Source organism: Pseudophryne corroboree, chromosome 10, assembly GCF_028390025.1.
Source record: "Pseudophryne corroboree isolate aPseCor3 chromosome 10, aPseCor3.hap2, whole genome shotgun sequence".
In the NCBI taxonomy this organism is placed as follows: Eukaryota; Metazoa; Chordata; class Amphibia; order Anura; family Myobatrachidae; genus Pseudophryne; species Pseudophryne corroboree.
In genome coordinates, this window is record NC_086453.1 from 37,131,403 (window position 1) to 37,155,840 (window position 24,438).

The 24,438-nt window shown below is 40.0% G+C and overlaps 1 protein-coding gene across 1 annotated transcript in view; it reads right to left on the minus strand.

Moving 5' to 3' along the window:
• Positions 1-22,403, minus strand: part of LOC134965146 (Schwann cell myelin protein-like) — a 33,014-nt gene extending 10,611 nt beyond the window's left edge. Inside the window, exons 1-5 of the mRNA XM_063941670.1 lie at positions 22,382-22,403; positions 21,927-22,280; positions 20,427-20,720; positions 9,787-9,874; positions 5,228-5,261 (exon numbers count right to left, since the gene is read on the minus strand). Of these exons, the coding sequence (XP_063797740.1) occupies positions 5,228-5,261; positions 9,787-9,874; positions 20,427-20,720; positions 21,927-22,280; positions 22,382-22,403 (792 nt within the window). The remainder of the gene's footprint in view (positions 1-5,227; positions 5,262-9,786; positions 9,875-20,426; positions 20,721-21,926; positions 22,281-22,381) is intronic.
• Positions 22,404-24,438: the final 2,035 nt, after the last annotated feature.

Below are 24,438 nucleotides of genomic sequence, written 5' to 3' on the forward strand. Positions count from 1 at the left end.
GTACTGATCAGGATCTTAACCTTGGTGATAGTAGACTGATGTCATGCTACACCAGGGGACGTAATATTCGTGACTGGGTTGTTAAAACGGATATCTCCAATATGTCAAATGCCGACAGTTCTCAACATTTTTTGAGCCGACGTAATGGTTGTTACAAATGTGTTAATTGTGTTACCTGTCGGTATTTGATAGCTGGAGAAAGTTTTTGTCATCCATACAGTGGAAAGAAGTTTTTCATTCGACACAAGGTGACATGCACAACGAAATTTATTGTGTATATCATCAAGTGTCCATGCGGGCTGATTTATGTCGGTAAAACCGACAGGACCTTGCGTGAACGAATGGCAGGACACCGTTCTACCATACGGGCTGCCATTGATTCTGGAAAAAGTGACCATCCTGTGGCGCGCCACTTTTCGGAGGCGGGTCACAGCATGGCCAATCTTAGATATATGATCATTGATCATATTCCTCCATCATTACGGGGGGGGTAATCGCTCTTTAAAATTGCTTAAATGTGAATCCGGTTGGATCTTTAGATTGGGTTCCCTTGCGCCCCGTGGCCTTAATGATAATCTGGGTTTACATGCGTTTATTTAATATTTTAAATATATTCATTATACTCCTCCTAAGGTATTCAGACTGGTTCTATGTGCTTTTATGGTGCAGTTCTATTTGTGATATGATAGTTTGATTCTGTATATCATATTATACTTATATTTATCATGCCGTTTTTTCATTGTCTGTATTGTGTGTATTTTTTGCTAGTTATATTGTCTCAACTCGGTGTGGCTGCCTCTGCTACTGCCGTTTTTATGATTCACTACATTGTTGATAAACGGTTGCCATGGCTACGGACGGGGTGTGATGACGTCACTTGTTGGCGACTCGCCTCCCGTTTCCGGACGCCGTGGTTGCCGCTGCACATGGTGGGGATATAAGGTGAGCAGAGTTTGGTGTTTGTATATATTCTTTGCCTGATGACGATGTAAAATACACATCGAAACGTTGCAGTTATCCTGACTCCTTGTGGTTATTCCGCCGTGTGCTGCCGATTTCAGTTGCTGTTTATTGGACTCCTTGCTGGGGAGTATCTACGGCTGGCACCGGGACCGTTATGTTGAAAAAGGTGTGCTGCCCCACTGCTTAGTGTTTTATATATATATATATATATATATATATATATATATATATATATATAATACATGAATGTTGGTCTTCAAGACTACAAGATGTATATATTCCTTGCCTGTTAATTGTGGGGCTGATGCTTAGTCTGACGGGATGCGGTCAATTTACCTACAATCAAAATCCCAACGGTCAAAATACAGACAACCATTGAACGACGGTCAAAATACCGACAAGGTCAAAATTCCGACATGGTCAAAATAGTGACATTTAAAATACTGACAAGGTCAAAATACCAACATTTAAAATCCAGACATGGTCAAAATCCCAACATTTAAAATACCGACAAGGTCAAAATACTAAAATGTTGACAGGTCAAAAAGTCGACATAAGATTTTCATAATTTTTTCATTGAATCCGGCTTGTTCATACTTTACCATCCCAGTGGACCTGGAGGGGGAATATAGAAGTGTGCCAAGCGCAGAGAGGCACCGTGCCCGAAGCATGGCGAGCGCAGCGAGGGGACGCAGCACACTTATACAGTGTCCATGTCGACCTATGTCAACATACACACCAAAAATCCCAATGAAAAACTTGTGTCGACTTTTTGACCTGTTCATATTTTAAATGTCAGTATTTTGACCTTGTCGGGATTTTGACCTTCTCTGTATTTTGACCTTGTCAGTGTTTTGACCGCTGGAATATTGATTGTAGGTATTTCATACTACACCTGGTCAGACACAGTGGAGTGATTTCTTTCTTCTGTATGTGCATCTAAATTGCAGTGACCATGCGTGTAGATAGTGTGTTCACAAAATCACAGTTGCATGTGCATGGTAGACACGCTGTCTCAGAAATATTTTGAAAAGGTGTTCAGAGTACCTGGGCGGTGATAGGGGGGTGGCTTAGTGGACACACAGAGATAGTCTGTCTTTTAGGCCTGATATGAGAGTGGTACATGGAAAGTGTTTGAATACAGAGACCCTTTTAGCAGACTCTTATTGTCTCCTCTCCAGGAGAAGCTCAAAGAGGAGATGCACCCTTCAGGGGGCTCTCCTGTCATTAGGTTCAGCCCCAATCATGAAAAAATTATTCGCCAGGTGTACGGGTGGGGGGTTGGAATAAAATACTGTTTGTCTCATCATTAAGCCCCATCCCCTAATTCCATTGCCACAATTCTAGTTATAATCTCCCCATTTTCACTGCTTTACTAGGAAGTGGGTAGGATGCTGGATATCTGCCTACAGACCCGGGGTTGTGGGGAACTACACGAAAAATCAGGAGTCTCCTGCAACTTCTGGGACACTAGGCAAGTATGACACAGATGCAGATTCATTCACATTGGGGGCCACATTCAGATGGAGTCTCTGCATCTGCAATAGCGTAGGTACTAGTTTAGATGGTGCAACCTAAGGTGTGTCTAAAAAAGGCCCCAATTAGCTAATTTCATAACCAGCCCTGGTATATTTATTCAAGACTAGTAGTGGAAGTTAAGGGGGAAAGTTACATGGGCCCCTTCCCCTTATTTCTTACCAACCAGCACTAGGATGAATCAGCCATGGTTGGAGACACTATAGCAGGGAGACACACAGTGTGGGGTTCAGGTTTCTGGATTCAGATTGGGAGATCAATGTCGCATTGAAGTTTGTACAGATGTAGCCACGCTCATCCATCCTGCGTCATGACCGCACGTGCACACTTGCCGCAGGTGTGACTTAGTACGCCGAGCTGTTGCTAGTTGCACACGCAATTGGCTCCATGGAAAGCTCATGGTCACAGGTGCAGTATAGAAGCATGCACATGGTGGCGTGTACGCGCATCACGCCACTTGTGTCACACCTGCGGCTAGGCGCAGTATGGATGAGCATAGCTACATCTGTACCTGCAGTTCCTGCATTTCTTAATGCTCCTTCCAGGCAGATTTTCTGCATGTTTATTTGAAAAGTGCGCACACATGTATGTAACTTTGTAACTGTTTCCTTTATAAGCTATAACTGTATTAATTCAAGAAGCAGGGGGTAGGCTGGCTAACTGCGCGGGTGTAGTGTCACCAAGCCTGCACTGTTGTTTTATAGAGTTAGGGAACCGGTGGACCCTTTGAGTAATTTCCATTGGTTGTGTCAGTAACGGTAGTTTTGTCTAAGTATTCAAAGTACAGTATGGTGCTATGACCATAGTTACAGTGCTAACCCCGTCAGTCAGTGATATACAGTACTTACTGAGGTCCACCATCCCCAACATAAATGGGAGAATCTGGAATTCTCTTACTCACCCACTGAGCAGATGAAACCAAAGTAATGGTTTATTTTTCACAGCGCACAAAAGTCGGTAACACACAAGAACAGGGTGTAAATATAAGAAAGAAACACTATGTCCTTATTGTTTGTTGCTGTGTTTTGCAGTATTTCATATCGGTACAGTTTGCCACGCTTAATCATACTGGCCAGTTTCCCCATGTTAGTTAATGGACAGCTGGTGAGTGTGTATGTGCACCCCCCACTATCCTGAGCAATGAATGCCACATCGCGGCAACAAAGAAAGATGACATAGCTCAGGGTAGTGGTCCAGATAGAGTCATACTCTGTAGATTCGAGGATATACTTCCAGAACAATTCCATGCAGGAACTGAAGATAAATAGTACCACACAGAATTACTATCACTGTTTCCACACAAGAGTGATAGCGGGTTAGTACACACAGGAATCTAATCAACCCAGGCGTAATGCTACATAAGTCCACACAGGACTGGCCATGCATTCCATTAAGTACCTGGGCAAAGTATCACCCCTTAACCAAAATCAGTGCCTAACATCTCCCACAGTGCTCCATGCCACAAGTACTTACTACTGGCAGCACCATCATGGCCAGTAAGGGTCTGTGCTGCAGATATTCAACTTTAGAGCAGGGCCCTCTCCCCTCAAGTGTAAAATATACGCTTGGAAAGTGCACAAGGAGTATTTTATTGCTCAATGCTGCTCTTATGAGAGCTAAGGGTACTCAATTTTGAATCCTATGGGTTCTGGAATCTGAGCCTCTATCATATATCCACACACATATGTTACAAAAATATTAAAAATGTACTAAAAAAAATGAGAAATTGACACATTACCAGAGTGATTCATGTAATACAAATGTCGGTGTATGGTTCTCCACTTCTGAGTTCAAGTTTTTCTTGTTTTTTTTTGTTCCTATTATAAGGGTGCTAGTATTCAATTGTGAATCCTCATAATGGATGTTACAGCTTCTTTACCCTACACGTTTCATCTCCTCACAAGACTTCATCAGGGGTTTCTCAGTGGTACAGCATGGGAAAATTGAAGCATCATGACAGATGTATCAAACTTATAGTCCACCAGCCAGATTCAAGATTAGTAGCAAATAGAGGGAACTTCACACCTTAGAGCAGGCATTCCCAACCACGGTCCTCAAGGCACACCAACAGTGCAGGTTTTAGTGATATCCAGGCTGCAGCACAGATGGTTAAATCAAAATAACTGAGCTACTTATTAAGTCACCTGTGCTGCAGCCTGGATATCACTAAAACCAGCACTGTTGGTGTGCCTTGAGGACCGCGGTTGGGAATGCCTGCCTTAGACTTTTGTGCAATCTCAAACCAACAAGTCTATGAATGTATCAGATTGGTGACCAAATGAGCAAGTGTTACGCTAGGAACATGCTATGCAATTACCTATCCAATCTGACTGGTTAGAATGCAAATATGGTAATGTATGGAAGCAAATGACATGACCATTTGCTCCCAAACACTAGAAAATGGCTAAAAATAGTCATTTAGACAAATTGGTGAAATTTGATATGATTTTACCTATTTATTTGAATGACCATTTTTGTTTATTTTCCAGTGTTTGGGAGCAAATGATTGATTGCCACTTACTCCCATACATTACCAGATTTTCAACCAGCCAGATTGGAGAGCTAATTGTGTATAGTGTGCACGTAGCTTTAGCAGTATCCACTAATCCACTTAGAATTGTCTGTATTCTATGTGAAATAATAGTGTATATCAAATGTGTGGTAGCTCTCTCACTTTGTAATAAATACTTCATGTGTGTGCTCATTATGACCAGTTGGGGAATCCTACCTCAATATTCCTTTTCCTGAAACATTGTTTCTTCCTGTGAAACAAAGAACTTTAGTTATAATTTAAAACAAATAGTGTTCATTTACAATGATAAAACATTATGTGCAGATTGATTTTTGAATTCAAATATTATTGTGGGTCTAAGGTATTATTTATTAAAGGAGCACTGAACTAATTTCATTCTTCATTTCTGCTTGGTCTGAATATGTTCTATCTTTTGAAAAAGATGTTTCTTGCAGATACAGTGAGTTCTCACAGAACTGACAGCTGTAAGTGATTATTGTGGTTACTTCTGCTTTCCATTCCCTTCCACCTGACCATCCTTCTACCCTCTAGACCAGGGCTGGCCAAACTGGTCCTTGAGATCTACCAACAGTTCGTGTTTTCCAGGCCTCCTGGAGATCTGTAGAATGGTCAGTTAGGAATGAATGCAGCACATCTTAATTAGTAATGACTACACCTGAGCACTAGCTAGGTGGTCTGGAAAATGTGAACTGTTGGTAGATCTCGAGGACAGGTTTGGCCAGCCCTGATCTAGACCAGTGTTTCCAAACCGCGGTCCTCAAGGCACAGGTTTTAGTGATCTCCAGGCTTGAACACAGGTGACTTAATTAGTACCTCAGTTATTTTGATTTAACCATCTGTGCTGAAGCCTGGATATCACTAAAACCTGCACTGTTGGTGTGCCTTGAGGACCGCGGTTGGGAATGCCTGCTCTAGACAAAAGTGTTTGATAAAGCACAAAAGGGCCTAATTCAGACCTGATCGCTAGGCTGCGTTTTCGTACAGCGGGCGATCAAGTCTAAACTGCGCATGCATATGCACCGCAATGCGCTGGCATGTCGCACGGGTACAAGCGGATCGCCACTCAGCGATGGGTTTGTGCGAAGAATCCATTCGCACAGGTGTTTGCAAGGAGATTGACAGGAAGAAGCCGTTTGTGGGTGTCAACTGACCGTTTTCTGGGAGTGGTTGGAAAAACGCAGGCGTGTCCATGCAGTTGCAGGGAGGGTTCCTGACATCGGTACCGGTCCCAGACAGTCTGAAGCGTTCATAGCGGCTGAGTAAGTCCTGGGCTGAACAGAGACTGCACAAAATCTGTTTGTACAGCTCTGCTACACATGCGTTCGCACACTTACAAAGCAAAAATACACTCCCCTATGGGCGGCGACTATGTGAACCCAAGACTGCAAAAAAATCCTAGCGAGAGAACAGGTCTGAATTAGACCCAATCTGCGGCATGAGAAGGTGAGTTTGGAGTCAGGGGATCAGTAGTTTATAACAGATGATACGGAGAGAAAGTCTTGTTTGAAAAACAATAAGTAGAAAGGGGGTGCTTCAAATGGGCTATTTATGTGCTATGTACAGTGGTGCCAAGAGGGCCCAGTACTGATGGAGGGGCCCAGTGGGGCACCAAGTCATCCCACTCCCTTACCTGACAGCAGTACTTGGAGCGCTTCTCCTCAGCCCAGCACATGCTGCTGTGTACCGGGCTGCAGTGTTATCAGGAAAGCACTTAACATACTATTTTTTTCTGTTTTTGTTTTCTAAGTGTGTATAGCCACACTTCCTGTGATTAGGCCACACCCCCTGCAAAGTTCCTGGGTCCGGCCCGGCTCTCTACTGCCCTGGCTATGTATAGGAGGGGATCTGACAGAAATGTAGGCGATACGCTAATGCATTTGGATGTTTTATACTACAGGGCTTATGTATGAGAAGCATTGTGTCCTTCATCAAGTGAATCTTCAAAAAGTTGACACTTGAGGGGTCCATATATCTGCAAACGCTATTTATTGTTTCACAGATCCTGAGATTTTGTCTCTTAGATTTTTTGTTTTTACCACCCTTCTGACTTTGTCCATACATTACAGATATATTTCAGTGATTTGCAGATCATTTTCAGTTAAACAGATCTGCCAATCTTGAAAGACTCATCGGTTTACTGGAAACGTTCCGCAGATCTGAAGATTGTTGTCCATACACTAGCAAGTTACAGTCCCAATTGATCTGTGAAATTAAACATGTCGAAAAACCTGATTTAACATTCCCAATCAATTTGTGCGATCTGTGGACCCCATACATTGCAGATTTATTGACACAATAGTCTTCCCCAATTGCTGATGTATGGGCCCCATTAGTCATTCCAATAGATGGTTGAGTTTTACTTCTGGATGTCCAGAGTGGTGTGGCAGAGTTCCCTGGGGTCCGTGTGGTGGTTGGGGAGGGAGATGCATAGGATTGTGGAGATGGAAAGTCTTAGGTACTAGGAGGAGAACACCGGAAAAAAATGCAATGACCATTGCCAAGACACATTTGGAATGAATCTCACACCACAGATCACTACACCCCCTATAGCCATATACCAATTATTGTTATTACAGGTTGAGTATCCCTTATCCAAAACGCTTGGGACCAGAGGAATTTTGGATATGGGATTTTTCCGTATTTTGGAATAATTGCATAACATAATGACATATCATGGTGATGGGACCTAAGTCTAAGCACAGAATGCATTTATGTTACATATACACCTTATACACACAGCCTGAAGGTCATTTTAGCCAATATTTTTTGTAACTTTGTGCATTAAACAAAGTGTGTGTACATTCACACAATTCATTTATGTTTCATATACACCTTATACACACAGCCTGAAGGACATTTAATACAATATTTTTAATAACTTTGTGTATTAAACAATGTTTGTGTACATTGAGCCATCAGAAAACAAAGGTTTCACTATCTCACTCCCACTCAAAAAAGTCTGTATTTCGGAATATTCCGTATTTCGGAATATTTGGATATGGGGTACTCAACCTGTATATACATTTTCATTAATCTCTTATTAGTCTTTGTATTATTTATTATTCAAATTATTTATTGATTTCAATTCATTATAATCATATGTGAGTGAACAGTCTTCAGTCTTCCTATACTGTACCTCCCCTCATCATAAAGCTGCAATTCACTTATCCAAAAATAGAATATAATTATTTGTGCAGTTATTTCTTCTTTATATTTTTCATTCATCTACTTACAGTATCTCATCCTATTCATGTTATCGTATGTACTGCTAATATTTTTAGCTACAGTACTTAATTTGTGTTTTAGTTCTATCACCATACCTCGACAGTTTTATACCCCTGTTATTCTTCTGTCTTCATATCAGCCCTAGAACACTTTTATGTCATTAGTCAAATGTTCTAGCACTTAAATAATCAGTTCTACTTCTCCTTTCACCTATTTTATGTACAAATCTCTTATATGTTTTGTTTGTTAGTTTGTTTGTTTGTATGTTTGTTTGTTTTTCTAGCCATGATGTTTTTTTTTCCTTCTTATGCCTCATTTTAGAGTTTTAACATACAATACCTCCTATGTCCTAATACAGTTACCATATATAAGCCCTACGGCGTCGGATTCCTGGCACGAATGAGACGCTCGGAGATTAGTAGTGTACCGTAGTTTTGTGTATTACACACATTGCAGATGCAGTAAAATGAAACACTAGTATAGACACTTGGCTGTGACCAGGGCAGTAGACAACCTAGCCGGGCCCGGGAACTTTCCAGGGGGTGTGGCCTAATCACAGGAAGCACATTTTGAGTGAGAAAGATTTTTGGCGCTGCCAAAACGCTTGGACCTGTTTTGCCGTGAGGTTTTATAGAACCATATTTCTTTCAGCTCCATTAGATAAGCTGTGTACTATTGGATAGATAGGTTTAGTAATCTAGTAATCATTTAAAATTATTTTTAGCATGTCAATTTCCAAATACAGCTCTGTGTGTTATACATATTTAACAGTAGAGCGATTGCGACATAAATCTATGGAAAATGCAGAACTTAGTTTTGTTTCGCAAATGATAAACAAGCGATTGCAGTGTGATTACAACAGGATTCCTATTAGCTGATACAATGTTACACAATCTAACTCACACTCTGAAAGTAGGAAGGAAAGTGGATTCTAACACCTTAAGGTATTTGCAGCCCAGTGATACATTTGAGATCTATAGGGCACCTAAGCGCATATAGGGGTCTATTCAATGCCTGTCGGATCCTCTCCGACGGAAAGGATTAGACAGTTCAGTATTCAAATTGCGGGCAATTCTGAAAGGTTTTTGCCCGTTTTCGACAATGCCGATCCGACTTTTTTTTAAAGTGGGATTGACATTGTCGAAAATGAGCCAAAAGCTGTCTAAATTGCCCACAAATCCAACAGAACACATGGATTCGTGGCTAATACACCGATCCACGTGTTTTCTGACAAGTCAGATTTTTTTTAAAAGTCGGAAAAATGGCACTATAATTTAATAGGTCTAATCCAAATTCGACCTAAAAAAGTTGGAAAGTGCAGTTTTTCAGACTTTTAAGAAGATCCAACAGTAATTGAATAGACCTCATAAACTGTTCATGCTTTGACCCTCATCAGATTAAATTATGATTTAGTAGCCGTTCAGTGGGTCTTAACCCTTTCATCTTAAACTTTATTAAGTAAAGGAAAAACAAGTGTAGCTCTTACTGCAGTGTTAAACAACGGAGGGGAGAATATAATGTTACTATACCTCCAAATAAAGAGGACAATCCCTAAAAGTGCAATAATGCAGATGAGTCCAATAATAGTTCCAATATAAATGTTCGTTAGGGGTCTCGCTGTAGAAACAACAATTATTAGTAATCATCATCATCTTTATCAGTCTAAAATTATTTTTTCCATTGACTACAAAATCCTCATCATCATCATACATAAATTATTCTTATGTGAGTATATAGCACCTAAATAGAAAAAGTGAGTTCTGATCTAAATGTTTATTATTGGTGATCTCAGATGACATTAAATTAGATTAATTGGGAAAATAACAGATTTTTTTTTACTACTAACAACTTCATCATCATCATCATCATCATCATCATCATCATCATCTTCATCAATATAATCTCCATTGTTCCTGAGGAAGCTGGCTGTCAACACCAGCGAAACGCATTGAGACGATATTGCTGGACACTTCACAAACATTCCCCCTATGAAATTGGAGAACTTCCTTTAAACTTTACCTGGATGGCACCAATTGGACTCTCTCCTTTGGACACTACCACCTGCGGTGAGATTGGAGATATCCCTATCTGCATGGAAAAGCTTGCACTTTGTGCTTAAAAGGGACTCATTGAATGCTACCACTCACCTGTATTTCTATCCGTCAGTGCGGACTTTATTCTGGAGGGAATCCTAGCCTGGGGTATGATAAACATTTCTCCTTAGGGGTTCGTGAATGTTCCTTGACCTATGAATTTCTTATTGAGGTGTTTTTATGTGAAAGACATCATGTGTTTTTTAGACATCATTCTTGATTAAATTGAGTTTATATTAATTCAACTTATCCTACCGTCCTTTATATTGAATATCAATTTTTAATTTTATTTATTTATTTATTTCATCTGGGAGATATACCCTTTCTATAGCAACACCCTAGTGAATTGGAGGTGTACCATTAATGGTGGAATTCCAACCACTTCCTGATAGATTGTAAACAACACAATATCACAGTTCTGGTACAAGTTTTGATGTCAGTGTCGTCAATGCCAGTAATATCCTGGGAGTCATTCATAGATTTCACCTCTCTTGTAAATTTGTCTCCTTGAGGCTATTTTTATGGCAGCTATAGCTGCTGTATATTATGATTTGTTTTGTTCTTTTCCTTCTGAGAAACATTTGTGGGTGAGGGTGAAGGTCACCTAATATCAATAATATCACACTAGGGGTCGCCTATTTTCATTCATTTTTTTCATATATATATATATATATATATATATACAGTATATGAAGTCCTGAAGGACAAAACGCGTTGGACATTCCATGATCCTTCCCAGACCAACCTCCTGAACCTAAGATAAGCACTTTTTACACATTTACTGCAAACTGATGTGTACCTTGTACTTTTAGATTTTTTCTTCTCTCTTAACCATATTTTTGTTCACATTATTTATGTATTCTTATGCTTAAAGCATGTTTTCTTAAACTAAAATTTTATCAGTGTTTTTTAATCGTGTAAAATAAATATGCTTTTATTTTCTATATAAAAATATTTTTATGTTCCTTTACTATAGACACCATTGGTCGCTTGTGCCCATATTCTTGGTTTCTATATATATATATATATATATATACATATATATATATATTTATATATATTGCATTGTATAAGTCCGCACTCACGGCTATATCACAGTCATCAGTGGGGTGCTCCACAAGGAGGCCTGTATAGACTTCCACATATACCAGATTATCTTCAAGACCCTGCTGAGGGTCTTAAATAGAGGGCACTCACCAATCAATTTCCAATGATAAAAAGTTTTATTTAGACCATTGAAGTCATCACATACATGTCGACGTTTCGGCTTCGCAGAGCCTTTTTCAAGACCACCACAGGAGACATCTGTTCAGCATGCCAGAGAGCAGTATACTGACATCTGCCTCCCGGGCTCCCTTATATAGCACAAACCCAATTACCTTAATAATTTAATTACCTAATTGCCTGGAGCAGCCCTGCCCCAGTGTTCCATATAATCACTGGAGCAGGTAACCATATAGGACATAAATAACAACCAATACTGATGTACTACAATACAGGGCTTTATTAACTACCTGTACTGAAAAGACCAACATATCACATACTTACAGCACTGTGTTTACTGTGTAAAACTCGCGGTATGACCGGAAGCGAATCGTATGCGTTCCTCTGGTCACCGCTGTGCGTTCCACTGACACTCACCGGAAGCGCGTCATATGCGCTCCACCGGTAAGCACTGTGCATTCCATCTGTACTTCCGCCTAGGCACACATCGTGTGTCTCATAGGGTAAAATTGAACATAGTCATCATCTTCATATTTTCAGCTAATGGTTATACTCATAAATCTGACACATTAGACCCGCCATCACATAGGCTGCGGTCTCATAAACTAACTATATATAGGAGCCCGGAAGACAATGCACACATAGTCCCTTTAGGAGTGTATACATACAAATATACCAGTGCATCAGAAAACCTGTCATGCTGATGCACAATTGTAAATACCTACATAGAAGAAAAAAACAACAAAAAAACAAACAACAATGAAGGTTTAAAATTGCATAGGGAAAAGAATAATACTGTTTCTAAATATTCGATTGTTTAAAATAGATACTTCTTGCTAAGACTATATCAGGATCGAAAACGATCCCCGTCTAATGTATGAAGATCTTTAGTGGATTATTTTCATTAAGTCCACGAGGTGTGATGGTGTCCAGTCTATATGTCCATTGTGACTCAAGTTTTTTTAACACTAGGACCCTATCACCACCTCTTGTTAATTCTGGTACCTGATCGATGATCATACACCGCAGAGTTGAAACCTGATGATTATGAAGAAGAAAATGTTTGGCAACATGTTTATCAGTAGTATTTGTCTGGATCGCAGCTCTAATTGAGTAACGGTGGTTTGCCATTCTATCCCTGAATGGTCTACTCGTCATACCCGTGTAGTAAAGACCACACGGGCATATTATCACATAGATGACGAAGGCACTCATACAGGATAGGTTATAACGGATACGAATTTTCGTACCGTTATGTGGATGCCGGAATTCCTTGCCACTTAACATCGAATTACAGGTGGTACAACCTTTGCACTTGAAACAACCCGTCCTGCCAGACCTTAGCCAGTGCGTTGGCGCATATGTCGGCTGCATAGTTGGACGCATCAATAATTGACGTAAGTTGTATCCTCTCCGGTATGCATTCATTGGAGGTTTGGTGCCACCGAGACCAAGCTGGGGATCAGTCGTCAGTAATGGCCAATGCTGACCATAGATGTTTCTTGCTGTGCATGAGGTGTGATCACATGTACTAACATGTACAATTCGATTGTCCTTCTTTGATTTTGCAACATTATCAATCGGGTGTTTAAAGCGATGATGTGCTTTTTTAATGCATCTATTCAATGTTGTAAGTGAGTACCCTCTCTGGAGGAACCTGGATTTCATCTCCTCTATTTGTATTTCAGCAAGTTCGTCTGTGGAGTTTATCCTCAGTACACGCAGGAATTGGGATATTGTCAAGCTTTCCTTGAGCATAGGTGGATGCTGGCTTGTTGCCTGTAGGATGGTATTGCGATCCGTTGTCTTGCGGTATAGCGTAGTATCAAGCTTCCCACCATTCCGCCATAACGTCACATCAAGAAAGGTTGTTGTAGTTAGATTAATCGTATAGGTGAATCTGATGGGTCCCTCAATGCCATTAAGGTTATCAATCATAGCTACCAGCTCGTCCCTAGTACCTGACCAGAGCAAAAAGATATCATCGATAAACCTCATATATCTTAACAATCTATGTCCAAATTGTGAAAATATATATTTACGCTCATAGTCAGCCATGTATAAATTAGCGTAAGCTGGCGCAAGGTTGGAACCCTGGCTGTCCCCTGTATTTGAGCATAATAGTCTGCACCATACATAAAATAATTTTTTTTGAGGACTAGCTCAATAAGGTTTATCAGAAATTCTACAGGTGGTTTTGTATGTTGAGCCTCCACAAGTTGTTTTCTGATTGCATCAATACCATCATAGTGTGGGATTACTGTGTATAATGATTGTACATCGAGGGTCACGAGCCATACATCAGAATCTGGTAATTCAATATCTCTGACCTTAGAAAGGAAGTCAGTGGTATCACGTATATAACTCATTGTATTGCACACTAGCGGCTGTAAAAATTGATCAACATAAATGGCCAGTGGTTGTAAAAGGGACCCCTTTGCCGATACAATAGGCCAACCTGGAGGATTGTCCAATCGTTTGTGGACTTTCGGCAGTGTATACAATATTGGTACAACAGGATATTCCACTTTAAGCTATTCCGCTACCGAATCATCAATCCATCCCCCCTGAAGGCCTAGATCAATGACCTCATCAATAATTTTTTTATACATCTGAGTCGGGTCAGTTTTTAATTTGATATATGTGAGTTTATCAGACAATTGATATCTGATCTCTCTATCATATTGGCTCCAATCCTGGATAACCACCGCCCCGCCTTTATCAGCGCGGCGTATCACAATATTTTTGTTATCCTTCGGGGATTTCAACGCACTTCTCTGTTCAATAGATAAATTAAAGTATTGAGGCTTTACATCAGCCCTCGCCACCATATCTGCTTCTGCTATGCGTACAAATGTTTTAAAACTTGCATTGTGTGATATTGGATCATAATAGCTAGGTTTTTTGCATATAACTGGCTCACCCTGGTCATTCTTGTTACCAAATTGTTCTCTTAGTCGCAATTTTCGCCCCAATCGAAAATTATCAACACTCCAATCAAATGGATTATGTGTGGTGGTGGGGACAAAGGATAGACCGAGGGACAATACTGACGATTCAGCTGTACTTAAGGTGTGTGAAGATAAATTAAATATAGAGCTTACTTCCGGGGTCGCCGACCCCTTCTTCCTATATTTACCCCCCCGCCTCTGCGAGTTCCTCGGGCGCCTCCTCTTCGGAATGGTGGGTATAGGTACGTCCCTGTCTCTAAGAAATGTTCCTGTCTGGTGTCATTGGAATCTGTATTTTCACCTTCTGATGATGTTTGTACTGGGGAGCTACCCTCTTGGCTGAAAGGTCTCTGTCGACGATACCTATATGGTCGTCTACTCTGACCCTCATTGGAATTACCCGTTAACCATCTATAAACTGTGTGTAATTTGTATTCCATATTAACTGTTTCCATTTTTTTCCGTTTAAATTGTAATAATTCCTGTTGGTAAGAATCTATTTGTCCCTTAAGTCTATCCAACCAAGGTTCTGTTTTGTCATTAATCAACTTTTTCAAATATAGACTCTTAAAAGTCTCAATTTCTGACCGTAATTTCAATAGTTCATTGGTAACCTCTTCGATAACAAGCAGGATCAGATCTGACGAGCATTTATTGAGGACAGAACACCACTTAGTGCAGAATGCAGGGTTATTCCTCCCAAGGGTGGGCATGTTATGTACCCTGAATCCCCTGGGGATTTTTTTGGAGCGGTGATACTCACTGAGAAATTGGCCATGTAACACCAGATCTGTTTCACGTTTTCTCATCCTTAGTAATTTAGTATATAGGTCAGGTATTGTTTCAGCCGGTAATTCTGAAAACTCAATCTGACCAAAGTATATTTTCTCTGCATCGTCATCAGTGAGGGATAGAAAATTGCTTTCTGCTGCTCTCAATAAATCCTCGTCAAACACATTGACCCCTGTCTGCGTCATCATAGATATAGAGTCAAAATATAACAAATAAAAAATGCTTCATATACAATTCTATTGCTCTGATCAGGTACAAGTATGGACAAACGCAAGAAGTATCCACTATGCAAAAACATTAAAAATACCACAACTTGTGTGATCAATGATGTCAGCATATCTGTCAGGCATGAGGACCAGATATCCTGGGATAAAGAGAGATATTCATATACACAAGTAGCATTATTCACCAAGGTAGCCAAAGTTCATATTAGAAAAGCGGGTGCTTGACAAAGGTATCAAAAAACCAGTAAGGCCATGATCCACTAATATTGCATTGTATAAGTCCGCACTCACGGCTATATCACAGTCATCAGTGGGGTGCTCCACAAGGAGGCCTGTATAGACTTCCACATATACCAGATTATCTTCAAGTCCCTGCTGAGGGTCTCAAATAGAGGGCACTCACCAATCAATTTCCAAAGATAAAAAGTTTTATTTAGACCATTGAAGTCATCACATACATGTCGACGTTTCGGCTTCGCAGAGCCTTTTTCAAGACCACCACAGGAGACATCTGTTCAGCACGCCAGAGAGCAGTATACTGACATCTGCATCCCGGGCTCCCTTATATAGCACAAACCCAATTACCTTAATGATTTAATTACCTAATTGCCTGGAGCAGCCCTGCCCCAGTGTTCCATATAATCACTGGAGCAGGTAACCATATAGGACATAAATAACAACCGATACTGATGTACTACAATACAGGGCTTTATTAACTACCTGTACTGAAAAGACCAACATATCACATACTTACAGCACTGTGTTTACTGTGTAAAACTCGCGGTATGACCGGAAGTGCATCATATGCGGTCCTCTGGTCACCGCTGTGCGTTCCACTGACATTGACCGGAAGCGCGTCATATGCGCTCCACCGGTAAGCACTGTGCGTTCCATCAGTACTTCCGCCTAGGCACACATCGTGTGTCTCATAGGGTAAAATTGAACATAGTCATCATCTTCATATTTTCAGCTAATGGTTATACTCATAAATCTGACACATTAGACCCGCCATCACATAGGCTGCGGTCTCATAAACTAACTATATATAGGAGCCCGGAAGACAATGCACACATAGTCCCTTTAGGAGTATATACATACAAATATACCAGTGCATCAGAAAACCTGTCATGCTGATGCACAATGGTAAATACCTACATAGAAGAAAAAACCAACAAAAAAATAAACAACAAACAAAGGTTTAAAATTGCATACGGAAAAGAAAAATACTGTTTCTAAATATTCAATTATTTAAAATAGATACTTCTTGCTAAGACTATATCAGGATCGAAAACGATCCCCGTCTAATGTATGAAGATCTTTAGTGGATTATTTTCATTAAGTCCACGAGGTGTGATGGTGTCCAGTCTGTATATCCATTGTCGGCCTATTGTATCGGCAAAGGGGTCCCTTTTACAACCACTGGCCATTTATGTTGATCAATTTTTACAGCCCCTAGTGTGCAATACAATGAGTTATATACGTGATACCACTGACTTCCTTTCTAAGGTCAGAGATATTGAATTACCAGATTCTGATGTATGGCTCGTGACCCTCGATGTACAATCATTATACACAGTAATCCCACACTATGATGGTATTGATGCAATCAGAAAACAACTTGTGGAGGCTCAACATACAAAACCACCTGTAGAATTTCTGATAAACCTTATTGAGTTAGTCCTCAAAAAAAATTATTTTATGTATGGTGCAGACTATTATGCTCAAATACAGGGGACAGCCATGGTTTCCAACCTTGCGCCAGCTTACGCTAATTTATACATGGCCGACTATGAGCGTAAATATATATTTTCACAATTTGGACATAGATTGTTAATATATATGAGGTTTATTGATGATATCTTTTTGCTCTGGTCAGGTACTAGGGACGAGCTGGTAGCTATGATTGATAACCTTAATGGCATTGAGGGACCCATCAGATTCACCTATATGTTTCATCTAACTACAATAACCTTTCTTGATGTGATGTTATGGTGGAATGGTGGGAAGCTTGATACTACGCTATACCGCAAGACAACGGATCGCAATACCATCCTACAGGCCACAAGCCAGCATCCACCTATGCTCAAGGAAAGCTTGACAATATCCCAATTCCTGCGTGTACTGAGGATAAACTCCACAGACGAACTTGCTGAAATACAAATAGAGGAGATGAAATCCAGGTTCCTCCAGAGAGGGTACTCACTTACAACATTGAATAGATGCATTAAAAAAGCATGTCATCGCTTTAAACACCCGATTGATAATGTTGCGAAATCAAAGAAGGACAATCGAATTGTACATGTTAGTACATATGATCACACCTCATGCACAGCAAGAAACATCTATGGTCAGCATTGGCCATTACTGACGACTGATCCCCAGCTTGGTCTCGGTGGCACCAAACCTCCAATGAATGCATACTGGAGGGGACCCAACTTACGTCAATTATTGATGCGTCTAACTATGCAGCCGACATATGCACCAACGCACTGGCTAAGGTCTGGCAGGACGGGTTGTTTCAAGTGCAAAGGTTGTACCACCTGTAATTCGATGTTAAGTGGCAAGGAATTCCGGCATCCACATAACGGTATGAAAATTCGTATCCGTTATAACCTATCCTGTATGAGTGCCTTCGTCATCTATGTGATAATATGCCCGTGTGGTCTTTACTACACAGGTATGACGAGTAGACCATTCAGGGATAGAATGGCAAACCACCGTTACTCAATTAGAGCTGCGATCCAGACAAATACTACTGATAAACCTGTTGCCAAACATTTTCTTCTTCATAATCATCAGGTTTCAACTCTGCGGTGTATGATCATCGATCAGGTACCAGAATTAACAAGAGGTGGTGATAGGGTCCTAGCGTTAAAAAAACTTGAGTCACAATGGATATACAGACTGGACACCATCACACCTCGTGGACTTAATGAAAATAATCCACTAAAGATCTTCATACATTAGACGGGGATCGTTTTCGATCCTGATTTAGTCTTAGCAAGAAGTATAGTATCTATTTTAAATAATCGAATATTTAGAAACAGTATTATTCTTTTCCCTATGCCATTTTAAACCTTTGTTTCTTGTTTGTTTTTTTCTTCTATGTAGGTATTTACCATTGTGCATCAGCATGACAGGTTTTCTGATGCACTAATATATTTGTATGTATATACTCCTAAAGGGACTATGTGTGCATTGTCTTCCGGGCTCCTATATATAGTTAGTTTATGAGACCGCAGCCTATGTGATGGCGGGTCTAATGTGTCAGATTTATGAGTATAACCATTAGCTGAAAATATGAAGATGATGACTATGTTCAATTTTACCCTATGAGACACACGATGTGTGCCTAGGCGGAAGTACTGATGGAACGCACAGTGCTTACCGGTGGAGCGCATATGACGCGCTTCCGGTCAATGTCAGTGGAACGCACAGCGGTGACCAGAGGAACGCATATGATGCACTTCCGGTCATACCGCGAGTTTTACACAGAAAACACAGTGCTGTAAGTATGTGATATGTTGGTCTTTTCAGTACAGGTAGTTAATAAAGCCCTGTATTGTAGTACATCAGTATCGGTTGTTATTTATGTCCTATATGGTTACCTGCTCCAGTGATTATATGGAACACTGGGGCAGGGCTGCTCCAGGCAATTAGGTAATTAAATCATTAAGGTAATTGGGTTTGTGCTATATAAGGGAGCCCGGGAGGCAGATGTCAGTATACTGCTCTCTGGCGTGCTGAACAGATGTCTCCTGTGGTGGTCTTGAAAAAGGCTCTGCGAAGCCGAAACGTCGACATGTATGTGATGACTTCAATGGTCTAAGTAAAACTTTTTATCTGTGGAAATTGATTGGTGAGTGCCCTCTATTTGAGACCCTCAGCAGGGTCTTGAAGATAATCTGGTATATTTATATATATATATATTTTTTGCATGCCATGCTAATTTAATATTTCATATTATGAATAATTTAACCAATTGCAGAATAACCAATGCCTTCCTATAATGTATTACTGTGCACTGGGAATGTCCTGTTTTTATTTCCATCTCTATACTCCTAGCCATTGTCACATATGTCATCAAAATACAAAGTACTGTAAATGATGACTCACACAACTGCTCACACTCAGTTTCCTGGGTGAATCTATGTAATAACTGGCTGCCTGTGACATACTCAGTATGTGTTGTAACTCTTAGGTGATGACATAAGTGACACTGGTAGTAGGGGGTCAAAGTTCAGACCAACTGGCAGTAACTTCAGTGTAGCTGTTACTTAGTAATGGTGTTTTTTTGTCACTCTTTTCATTAGCATTAATCAGTGCCAAGATGTGGAACATTCCATGAGGCATTTTCAGAAATGCTTTGAGGCCACTCATCTACTTTCTCCAGTAACTTAATATTTTTTTTGCTTGCAATATAAAATATAATGGGTCTGCCATATCTCTTCAAGGACCCGGGGTCACCATCCATGTTAGTAGGGTACAGCAAGTATAACAGGGTCGGAGTGAGGACGGAGAGGGGGTGGAGGATTTAGGACAGAGATGGCTACAAAGAGCATGGTTGAGGATACAGACGTAGGCTGGAGCTGGGACAGTGGTTGTGGACAAGGATAGAGGATGGAACTGGGACAAGCCCAAATCTGTTGTAGGTCCAAAACACCATGTTAGCATATAAAACCGATCTAAGAGAGCACTATTATGAATAATTCCATTTTCTTTCAGGCATCCCTATTTAGTTGATAAACACATTCTATTTGAAAACTAAAACCAAACAATAATGAACACAAAACAAACAAAAATATTCTTACATTTAAAATTATCATTGGTTTCCTCTTTTTGGGAAGAGGACAGTAGCATGAATGCAATAATATGTAATACATACGTTTAATGAAGAGTTTAGCCGTCTTGACACTTGTTTGGCCATTAGGGAATGAAACTTTACACTGAATTTCTGACCCAATATCTGTAGCAGAGGGTTGATATGTTAGTTCAGACAATGCTTTTGTCACCCCCTCACCAAGGTCTAGGTTATATTGGGTGACATGTGCACCAGTGACATTCCAAGTGAAGCTAGGTGGACTTGAGGCACATGTATGATTTGTAGAACATGTGATTTTGGTGGGTTCCCCCACTGTCGTCTCTCCAGGCACTGACAGCACTGACTCAGGTAGGACATCTGCAGAGATAATTTAAGAGTTTATAATTGTTTTCATAAAGTATAATGTAAATGTAGGTGCGTAAAAGACTAAATAACTGTTTTGTAAACATATAACAACTCGTATGAGCTTCATGTACTTTACTGACAATGGGCATTCTTATATTATTGAAGCTAAAACCGCTCTATCTCTTTGAACTGTTATTTGGTTTGTCAAAAAAAACCAAAAAACATAATCTATGGTTATGAATTTTTAACATATTAAAATAGCAACTTATTCAAATATAATAAATATATTACTGTTGGACTTTAGTTCAAATTAGAAATACTTCTGGTTTTAGTGATGCAGGTGACCGTCATGATCAATAGTGATCCTAACTATTACAATGGAATAAAAACAGACCACATGTGTTGTAATACTGGACAAATTGCTTGATATTGGTAGTTATATTGCAGCCAAGGTGGGCGCCTGAAGAAGACAGCAATCAATCAACAGTAACTCCATCATCTGTTGGGGTGTGGTATAGAAGGTCTACAGTATTTCGGTCACCAGCCAATAGGTTGACACCAAATGGTTTACATGCATTAGGTCAGCAGGTACAAAAGTTTGACAGATGAAAGGTTGACCGTGGGTAAGGTCAACAGGTACTAACGGTCGGCAGGTTCAAAAGATTGACATGACAATGGTCAACACACAATGGTCCGCTCTTCACAGATTTTATGCATTTTTGGTAGATTAGGAAAAAAAATTCTGACGCAAAACTGGTGACCCTAATTAGATACAGCAGAAAAAAAAATTGCTGATAAAAATAAAAAATTGCAAAAACTCCCCCTTTATTGGAGGAATCAACAATACTATCAACAGACAATAATTTTACACATATACTTGATGGAAAATATTTAAAGTATTTTTCACTGTAAACAACTGGAGAGAAGGATCATTCCGTGTAATAGAGGAAAGACAGTATTTATAAGCCAATCAGAAGCAACTACTTTAACTAATTTCATCTACAGCATTTAAATTCACCTCATACCTCCCCTAGACATCTCAGAAAAAAGTTACCTCCAGGCTGCATAATCCCTTTAATGTCACCCACTAATCCCTTATATTGCTTCATCAGCATGTACAGTACGTACATTTTTTTTTTACCAAAAGTCTGTGAAATGTTCAATAAAAAGTGTTGCATAAAAAATAGATTACATTATTTTTTTTAATTTTTTTTTTACCTGTGACTTTTAGCTCGACGTACTTGGAAACTTGTCTATAGAAGAGAATCTTCCTGTCATTTGGATAATATGAATTTTCATCTTGTCTTTTCACTTTGTGTATACGGAGATTGCACATTTCCTTTGTATGTGCTACTAGTGTTGCGCGGTTGTTGTAAATATTTGATATTTCATTCGTATGAGTACTGTAAATTATCCTGTTGCTAGGTAGAATGTTGTTAACATGCCATACCACTTCGAGGATTTCTAATTCTGTAAGAGCTGGTGAGAAGGAGCAGGGGATTTCAACACAGGAGCCAAGTAATGCCTGGATCCTGGATGGGAAGTTATACTCCCTTTGTTGGCCAACAGGTACTGGTTTAAAAGAGCAAAACACGAGTTATCGAACTAGGTTATGGATAATAACAATACCCTACAGTTTATGAGTAAGTTAAATAAATCACAACATCCTTTACCCTCTCCATGTCTTGTGTGCATACTTCATTAGACCCTGCAGAATGTTTTCACCAAATGTTTTATATTATTGTTTTAACAAGAAGAGACCTTTATTCAACTGTAGTAAGTTCTGTGCAGATGACTCTTTATGTATCCTATGCTGTAGTTGAAGAGGTGAGTTTGCTTCTACATTGTGCACATTCCACTCAGTGTGAATTTAAGTAAGCACTCAGAATTCATCAAGCGACTAGCAGTCATGATGCAACACTGATGGAAGGTGGGAACCCATGTCAATCTATGAGTCTATGAGTCTGTGATAACACTTTTTACCTAAATACTGTTGTATTAAATTTGGACTGTGGCACTCCTTCATGTCTTGCCCAAAATTTTGCAGGTACAGGAATTGGGTGAAAAAAGGAGAAAAGAAAGTAACAGTCAGCAAATCAGGGAATTTTGAGGCCCTACATTAAGACTGGAAGTAACAGATTGGAGATTTTTGATCTTGGTTGGGAAATTTGATAATGTAGATATTACGGTTTCTTGCTACGCCCCTAACACTAAACAAATTCGGTTTTGCAGACGTATGTGTAGGATCCTCCAAGAACATATTAAAGGCGCTCTTATGATTTCAGGTGACTTTAATATGATCATTGATCCAACTATAGATAGATCCCGATCAGTTGCATTGGATCATGGTAGAATTCCAGTTTTATCCTCGAGTTTCCAACAAATATTAGCGGAATATGATTTATTTGATGCGTGGAGAGCCAAGCATCCGACTGTGAGAGATTACTATACACACGTCCATCACTCATATTCCAGAATAGATTATGTTTTGACTGATAAGTGGACTCTAGAGTCTATTTCTAGAATTGGGATTTTACCTATGTCTTGGTCTGACCACTCTCCCCTCTTTGTTTCATGGAACATCGCTCAGCGGAAGGTCTCACCTGGCCCTTGGAGATTTTGGAAATATATTCTAACACAATCAGCTGCCTCCTAAACTATTCACCAATCTTTACTTCAGTATCTATCTACTAACCATCCTGAGGACACATCTATTAGTCTGGGGTTCGATCATTCAGTCGGCCACTAGACTTAAAAGAGAGTATAAGTTTAAGTATGAGCAGGTGGTCTCTAAATTGGCTGAATTGGAGACTGCGCATAAAGCAGACCCTTCAAACAAAGCCCGTTACAAACTGTTGCTTGTAGCTGGTGATGAAGTTAATGCTTTCGCTCTTAGAGAGGTACAACACAATATTTCACGTCTTAACCAAAAATTTTATACTTTTGGTAATCGAGCAGGATGTCTCCTCGCTCATAAATTATGAGGTCTTCATGTGAAAGAGAGGGTTTATAATTCTAAGGGAGCTAAGTTAACTGGCCCAAATGCTATTGCTAATGAATTTGCAGCCTTCTACTCGAAGCAATATAATTTAAGGGATGATCCCAACACCCCACAACCTTCTCAGGAACATATTGAAGGTTTCTTAGGTAGCCTCTTATTGCCAGCTTTAGACAATGAAACTTGCATTTCCCTCTGTTCTCCATGGTCTCTGTTAGAGGTGGAAAAAGCTCTTGATTTCCTCCCCTCAGACAAAGCCCCAGGCCCAGACGGGTTCCCCTCTAATTTCTATAAGGCCTACAAAACTGATTTAGCTCCTGTGCTTTTGTCAGTCTTTAATGCTGCCTCTGAATCCAAAAGCTTCCAGAAGGAGATGCTGGAATCACAGATTGCTACTGTTCCTAAATCAGGTAAGGCCGGCACTTCTGTACAAAATTATCAGCCCATTGTGTTATTAAACACCAATATTAAATTATACGCAAAACTCTTCACCCAGCGTCTGTGTCCCTTATTTCCCTCTTTAATTAATGCCGAGCAAGTGTGATTCGTCCTGGGCAGACATGCCCCAGATAATACCCATAGAGCCTTTGATATTATAGAATTCTGTAATTTTAAACAAGTCCCCTTGTTAGTCCTCTCCCTTGAGGCCAAGAAAGCTTTTGATAGGCTACAATTGGCACTACTTACAAGCTACTTTGAAGCATTTTGGCATCAGGGAGAGGATATTGCAGT